Source organism: Vipera ursinii, assembly GCF_947247035.1.
Source record: "Vipera ursinii genome assembly, chromosome: 1".
In the NCBI taxonomy this organism is placed as follows: Eukaryota; Metazoa; Chordata; class Lepidosauria; order Squamata; family Viperidae; genus Vipera; species Vipera ursinii.
In genome coordinates, this window is record NC_139512.1 from 51,621,719 (window position 1) to 51,629,735 (window position 8,017).

At 35.5% G+C, this 8,017-nt stretch overlaps 1 protein-coding gene across 7 annotated transcripts in view; it reads left to right on the forward strand.

The window, feature by feature from the left end:
* NEK9 (NIMA related kinase 9) overlaps positions 1–8,017 on the forward strand; it is a 40,863-nt gene that overhangs the window by 26,447 nt on the left and 6,399 nt on the right. For 4 of the 7 annotated variants that reach the window (XR_014490774.1, XR_014490775.1, XR_014490776.1 and 1 more), the window contains exons 19-22: positions 2,664–2,851; positions 3,606–3,770; positions 4,673–4,882; positions 5,996–6,527. Coding sequence is in view for 3 of the 7 variants with exons in the window: in XM_083349085.1 (XP_083205211.1) it covers positions 2,664–2,851; positions 3,606–3,770; positions 4,673–4,882; positions 5,996–6,118 (686 nt within the window). In the remaining 4 variants the exon portion in view is untranslated. Of the gene's footprint in view, positions 1–2,663; positions 2,852–3,605; positions 3,771–4,672; positions 4,883–5,995; positions 8,009–8,017 lie in introns of those variants that run through there. The other 3 variants (XM_083349085.1, XM_083349084.1, XM_083349086.1) reach the window with 3 other exon arrangements.

Genomic DNA, 8,017 nt, shown 5'->3' on the forward strand with positions numbered 1-8,017 from the left:
TTGTCTGGGTGGAAGAGGACCAGAATCGGATAGCAGGCCCATAGTTCTTAGAAGACATTTTGAGTAACTAGCTACTACAATATTATAGGTCTTTTCAATCTTCTAGATTTCATTTAACTGCTAGAATGAAGTTATACTTTCCCTAACCAATGTACCTTGCTTAAACATTTCAGTTGCTTGGAATAAATTTTAAATATTTATAGTCTCTTTCAGAACATTCTGGCAGATATGAATTCTTTGGAATCTCTGCTCTTTTTGTGAATTTTTTTTCCACCAAATTAGGCTGGAATTTAGGAGAAGACATATATATATATGTGTGTGCGTGTATGTGTGTGTTGTACATTTAAGAAGACATTTTGATGATGTAAGGGGAACATAAAGCAGAAGGTGATAGATAAAGAATAGATGAAGAATTGGGGATTTACAGTCATTTGCAAGGATCTTCAAAATCAGGAATTTGGTAGCTTTTACGCACTTCAGATTCATAAGGTAACCAAACTGACAGGATTTAAAATTGGGATGGGAGAAGGAGGGAAAGACAGATTGATTATACAAATTAAATATGAGAGATTAACAATAGTATAACACGTATACGTATAGTTTATATAATAGTATAAACTATTGTATTTATTAAAAACTTCTGAGAGAGCCTGAAACCTTTTAATGTATGTGAATTCATTAGACATTTGTTCATTTGTGATATTTGTTTCTATGGAATCTATAATAGAATGCCCTGGGAGATTAAAATGCTCTGCTATTATTTTCTTTTTTTTCTGATATTGATAACATATGTATGTGATCCATTAATCCTTTTGCACAAAACCTGGGCCTGTTTGTCTTATACAGAATTCAGCATAGTATTTCTAGCAGCTGATAGCATACATCCTATTAGAGCAGGGGTAGGCAACCTTGGCTCTTTTATGACTGGTGGACTTCAACTCCCAGAATGGCTGGCTCAGGAATTCTGGGAGTTGAAGTCCACCAGTCATAAAAGAGCCAAGGTTGCCTACCCCTGCTCTAATAGGATGTATGCTATCAGCTGCTAGAAATACTATGCTGAATTCTGTATAAGACAAACAGGCCCAGGTTTTGTGCAAAAGGATTAATGGATCACATACATATGTTATCAATATCAGAATTGGTTGGCTCAGGAATTCTGGGAGTTGAAGTCCACCAGTCATAAAAGAGCCAACGTTGCCTACCCCTGTATTAGAGAAAAAGCATTTGAAGGTGCCTATAATCTTGGGGCATGAAGTTGCCCAGGTTGTGTAATGCTACAACTTAGAAACCTATGTTTGTTTCAGGGTTTGGGCCCCATGTTAGTATCATCTCCCTGTTTCTGGTGGCTTATTAGTATCACCCAACTTAAAGTTGGGTGATTTTCTATATGCAAGTTTAGACCTGCCACCTCTTACTAAGAAAGTGCAGTGTCATTGTCTATTATAACATTGCAAGGGAGTTCAGTCTCTCTTCTCAATTCAGCTGTTTCTTGAAGTGGATGATGGCAGTCAGGAAGCTAAGCAAAATACAGTAGCAATAAAAGAGTGATTTAACTGTACTTTAGAGGGAAGAAGGTTTCTGGGCTGGTTGTGCTTTGTCCCACTGCTATCCCATTATTTCTAAGCAAGTATTTTGTTCAAATGTGAAATAAAGGGATACTAGGATAAATATTCTCCAGCCTCCTCTATTATCACTATGCTTGTTGAATGAAATAGAGAAATTGTCTTGTGTTCCATTCCTCTGTTCCAGAGAGAGAGAGAGAGAGAGAGAGAGAAAGGGTTTTTCTCAGAGTTTTAATAGTTTCTAATATTTTGTTCTTGTGAGAGAACTTTAGCCATACACACGTTTTAATAAATTATCAGTATTGTTCCAATCAGGATCATCTTCTGGATTTGTTTTTCCCATCTTCCTACAATTTTTCTACGCATCTCAACAACTTTCAATGAATTCACAGAACTTCTGTTTTATCTGTCGGTGGTTTTGTTTCTTGTCCTTATAAATCAGCCAAATTTCATATTGAAAGAAAAGATAATTTTAAACAAAAAAGAAGAAAAGCAGCTAGTGTAACATTAACATACAAGAGTATTAGGATTTTGGTAGAATATAAGAAATGTATGACTACAATGCTGTGGTAATTGAAAAACAGATATAACAAAAATGAAATGTTATGGCAAAATAAATTTTGTCTTCATGTTGACTGTGAGATAACATCACGGTATCATCATGGTGGCAGTTCCTCACTGAACTAAATCCTCGTAAAACCCCCAAAATTTGATTCTTTTGTCTCCGTACCCTCAGTTCTATACATTATAGGTAGTCCTCACTTAACAATTCTAATGGGGACTGGCAACCCTGTTGCTAAATGATGTGGCTGTTAAGTAAAACATCATGTGTACCACAACAGCTGGAATTTTGAGGATCAGTTATAAGTCCCTTTGTTCAGTACCTTCGTAACTTTGAACAGCTGCTAAACAAATGGTCATTAAATGAGGACTGTCTGGTTGTTTTTTTTTAATTAGCAATGGTTTTTTCTTCTGCATTCTGTCTTAAGGATACTTTTGTCCTCTTACATCAACTCCATTCTGACAATATGTGCATTTTCAAGAATGTTAGATTTTCTTGAAATGAGCAAATATTTAAGATTCCCTACTCTTTTCTCTTAGTGGCCCAGGGTTCTACAGCTGAACCAAATGAGGAAGAAGAAACTGAGCAGGATTCTGAGAGCCCGGATAATAGCAGAGGCTTCCGGAGAACGATGGAAGCAGATTGCGGAATGGGAGATCCGATCAGCACAACAGAAGTAGTAGATAGCAATGCTGCTAGCAGCTCCTGTCCTAGTTGGCTGCGCAAGGTAACTCACTGTTGCTATGGTTAGAAAAAAGGAAAAGGAAAACTTTTTCTATTGGTAGTCTTGGAATTAATGGCTTGTCCTAAAACACGAATACTCTCAATTGGCATTTTTATAAAAACCATAAGGAAAATTTCAGCAGTAAATTTCCATTGTTGAGAGCAGATTTTTCATAATTTTTCAATGAAATAAGAGTCAGAATGGACATCTTCACTTTGTGGAAAGCAACAAATCCAAATTTGTACTTGTACTAAATTATCAGAATAAAATCATTTTACTACTATGTTTGATATTTTCTTGTAATTTTGTACTTTAGAATTTCCCTTAAAAAAACTAATATGGAAGGAGATGCAAGCATTTTTTTTAAAATTTCTCCATCTAGCTTTTGAGAAAAAGCTGAAACAAGTTAATACTATTGTCTACAGTACTTTATGTAGATTAGATGAATTTATGATCCTGAAGAGCAGTTAATCTTCAACAGTTAAAACAATTATTCATTGTAGGCAGTGTTACTTTTAAAAGAAATGGGATATTGAATTCCATTTCATTCAGAATATATCTCAAAGAATATATTCTTAATTAGTGTGCTAAAATATCTAATGCATCATCAGCAATTACAATGCACTATCCTCAACATATTAGAGTTAAAAGAAAGCATTTACTTTTTAAATAATTAATCAATCTCATTCTTATTTCTTTTGTAACATCCAACATAAGCATGTTAGATATCTTTATATTCTTATTTGCTTGCGCATAGGAGCTGGAGAATGCAGAGTTCATCCCAATGCCCCAAACTCCTTCTCTTGAAAGCTTAGCCTCTTCCAGATCTGACAAAGAAACTTTTCCCTACAATGAACTAAAAGGACTCCATATGCCTTCACCCACACCAGTTGATGTTAACAAATCCAAATCAGAGTCTTGGGTAATGTAAACTTCTATAAATATACGGAAATAGTTTCTATAGTTTGGGATCTGGGTTGGAGGAAGGAATAAGGTGCAAAACGAACGGTTTAAAAAATGTTAATCTAAAACAGGGGTTCCCAACTGGGGGTGCTTGCACCTCCTGGGGGTGTGAGATGATATTCCAGGGGGTGCAAAAACTTAGGTTTTCAAAATTATGGTGTATATGCATAATTCATTGCCGCCATTTAAAAGTTTTGTAAGGGGTGCGAAAATATATCAGAAGCATTCTAGGGGTGCGTGGTATAGAAATGTTTGGGAGCCGCTGATCTAAGAGATGAAATAAGATACATGAAATTATTAGGCTAAAAGTATCTACATAACTGAGAAAGAAATATAATTCAATGTATGAAGTGTGTAAGCGTTTAAGGTTGGATGACAGAAACCATTCCCAGCAAAACTATAAATAGAGATTTTTAAGAAATGTGTGAGGTCATTGCTAGTAAAGAACATTTCATTCTACTCTTATCTTGTCATAGTTTCACAAAAATCTGATTTTATCTTTTATGATTGTAAGCCACCCAGAGTTACCTTGAGGTAAAATAGGGGACCTATAAATTTTATAAATAAGTAAAACTGGGAAGACACAAGAATATGAAAACAGCATTAAAGAAGCAGAAAGGTTTTCAAAAATAATGAAATCTTCCTTGTTCTCAGGTTTATAACTAGAACATTGGCAGAGATTTGCTAATTAGCTAATTATTCTAGAATTCAGTTCCTATTATGTACTATTTTGATCTGTTAGGCTTTTAATAGTTCTAATTTCTTATTCCAGCTATGATTACCTATAGTGATTTGGAAAAGTATTGATTTTCAGTTTTCTATAACACTTATTCATGAATCTCTTTGATTTTTTTTTAACAGCAGCTAGTCTTGGATTCAGCAGAATCCTGTGATAGAGGGAAATTGCCTGTGGAATCATCTGCATGTAAATGCAGTTTTCTGCAGGCTGAAGTGGAACATCTGAGTGGCTTAATATCAAAGTGCTTGGCAGATCAAGAAAAATTACAGCAAGAAACTGCCCGTCTTAATGCCCAGCTGCAAGTTCTCTCTAGGAGGCAAGGAACACACCAGGTAAATTTTTCACTGGGAAAAGCTAACAGATTATATTCTAGCGTTAACAATACCTACACTGCCAAGCAAATTTGATGGGGCCTCAGTCACCCTAATTAACTGCAGCTTCTGGATGCATTTCAAGGGCAGCCCCATGTAAAGGACATTGCACTACCCCATTCAGGAGGTGTTTAAAGTATGCGTGACTAGGAACAGATTGGCACACAATACAAAGTTGTACAAAACTGCTCTTGGCCATGGTTGCCACGTTTCTAAAACAAGATTTGGAAATCCAGAAGGACCTCCAAATTGCACACTGATTCTGTTTGTGGTAGTACAAAAATTACTTGGCACTGTTGTCTTTAGGATAGCTTCTTTAAGGGATAGTGAAACCACCTCCTGGGAAGCCTTAGCCGGTCAGTAGGGACATGGATTTGAATATACAGGTAGCTAAGCTAGAACCCTGCCTTAGAACCTTAATTCAGCAGGACTAACAGGATCAAATTCCACCCAGATATCCACAGATTAAGCTTCATTCACCTTCATAGGACCTAGTTCAAAGTTGGAGTTCAACTTGGAGCAAATCTGAGTGATTTTATCTGCTAGATGCTTGGCATATTCGTTACAAAGACTTTGCAAGTAATCCTCTGAACCAGCCCTTCCCCAAATGGCCCAGGTTCTTTTAAACAACTCTTGGGTGCTTATTCAGCCTAATTAGAAGCAAGTGGAACTTGCTTTATATCACGTTCATTTATATTTCCCTGCTGAAACAACCAGGATGCTGATAGGATGATAATTTAAGAAAACACACTGGCTTTTTTTCTCACTTTTTGTTCCTATTCAGACCCTTAGACAATAGAATAAATACTATAGCCAATGTTAAGAGAGAAACTAGTTAATTAAGTTCCAGCTGAGTAGCTTTATGGAAGCAGAATATATTTTAACAATATTTCCTTGACAATCTGAGCAAACAGCTTTTAGTGCTTTCATGACCATTTTATTCTTAGTACATATGTGGAGTAACAGTGATTAGAAAGCAATTGTAGTTAAACAAAATATTCGATTGAACACATTTAATGTTGTATTACTGCTTGCAGTTTCAGTTGTGAATATTTTTCTTTTTATTCTAAACAGCTGGAATCTCATTCCAAAAGTACACAAACATCCAAAGAAGAGATGGAATCAGATCCAAAGCCTGACTTGGATTCTGAGTCCTGGTGTCTCCTTGGAAGTGACTCATGCCGCTTTAGCCTGTAGACTACGGTATATCCTGGAAGCTATTCAGTTTCACACATTAACTACATGCAGAGAACAGCTTTTCTAGATTCAGGTCTTTTGTGAACATTGAAGTCAAGAATCTCCATAGCCTCCATGTATGCAAGAGAGGAAGCACTGCCTTAAGCTATGAAACTAGGAGGGAATTTAGAGTGTGTGTAAACACTTAAATTCAAACCAAAGTTTGTGCAGGTATGACAATGGTGAGTTCTCTCAGTGTATTGTTGAGTCAGTAGCACTATCCCAGGAATGGTTCCAGCAGCAGCACTTCCATTTATTTCCTAACTTTCAAAGAACAGCATTGCATCTGCAACAGTATTCACTTCATCTTCAAGCAATTCAAAGATGAAAATGTATTGAAAAGAGAAAACCAGCAACACGTACATTCACGGTAAAATTGAATGCTCTGAGTTACTTTTTAGCTGATAAGGTGAAAGGGGAAGCATCTTCACCTCTAAGAATGAAGTTTGAAGGAGAAATATTTTTTTAAAAGTGGATGAAAGCATCCCAAACAGAAAAAAACAAGTTTCTATTTAGATTCATTTCTAGTCACATATAGATATCAGTCTGCAGATAACTTATAGTTTCAGGGATGTTGGAGAAGGACATCAAGCACCCTTTTGTTTTCATTGCTGTTAGACATTGTTCAAATGCAAAAGAACTGGCTGAACTCTTTCAACTACTCCGAATCTCTATCTTTAGAACTCACAAGCACTGCTTTTGATGTCAGACAGTGATTGGAATTTGAAATCAGACACATTTATGATTTGACTCATATTATTCAGTTATTGGCCTGAATTCCAGTAAGAGCTTCTTTTTGCCCTAAATCAGTATTTTTGCTTCCTTTCAATACTTAATGAAACTGGACTTAAATATTACTTTTAAACAAAGTATGTACATCAAATATAATTGCCACAATCAATTATACATCACTTCAGAACTTCTCTAGTATTACTATGCATGAATTTTTTTTGAAGGTATGTTGCTTTATTTTCCACATTTAAAAATGAAATTGATATTTTTGTTAATTAGATTACTTCAGTATCTCACTCCTATTCTAAGAAATATTTCTGCATTTCTTTTTACAGTAGTATGGGGTTTTATTACAGCTTTATATAACTTTTAGAAAAACGTCTTTTGTAAGCTTGTGTCCATTATTTTATTTGGTAGACCCTTGATTTTAATCTCAACTTCTCATTTATCTCCAACATTTCCTATGTATTCTATAATTTTTATCAGACTGAGAAAAGGAGAAGAGGTAGGGCATTAAACCAAAATTTGGTCTGTTAAAATATTTAATAGACCACTGTGCCATTTGGTTGATTTCTTGCCCTCCAAAAATTACTGAAGTTTTTTTTCACCCCATGTGAAAATACTGTTTCATCAAGAGAGGTTGTCTTTTTTATAAAGAACAATTATGTTGGGGCTACATCCAGTAAGAAATCATGGAGCAGATGAGAATCACTATTTTACAGAACACTTTTTATTTCTCAGAGCTCTACAATTGAGTGCAGTACTAATTCACTGTACTGAGTTGTGATCACTCAGCCATACATGTGCCTTTAAACATAATACCGTGCAAGTTGTGCCTGTAATAGATCCTGATATATGCCCCAGCCCTGCTATGCAACCAAAGTGCAGATTTTGTCCCACCTAAAGGATGAAGGGAAAAGGCAAAGTGCCTTTGAGAAGTCCATTTCCCTTCTCTCTTTTTCAGCAATGCTAGTTCTTAGATGACGGTTACTTACTAGCATTGCTGTTGATCTATTATAGTGAAATACAGCATATGAAAATTTTGTTGTAATCTGTTTTTCTAAAATCTAATAGTGGAATGGTTTGATGTTTTCTGTTTAAATAAATTTTGACACTCAATTGCTTCTG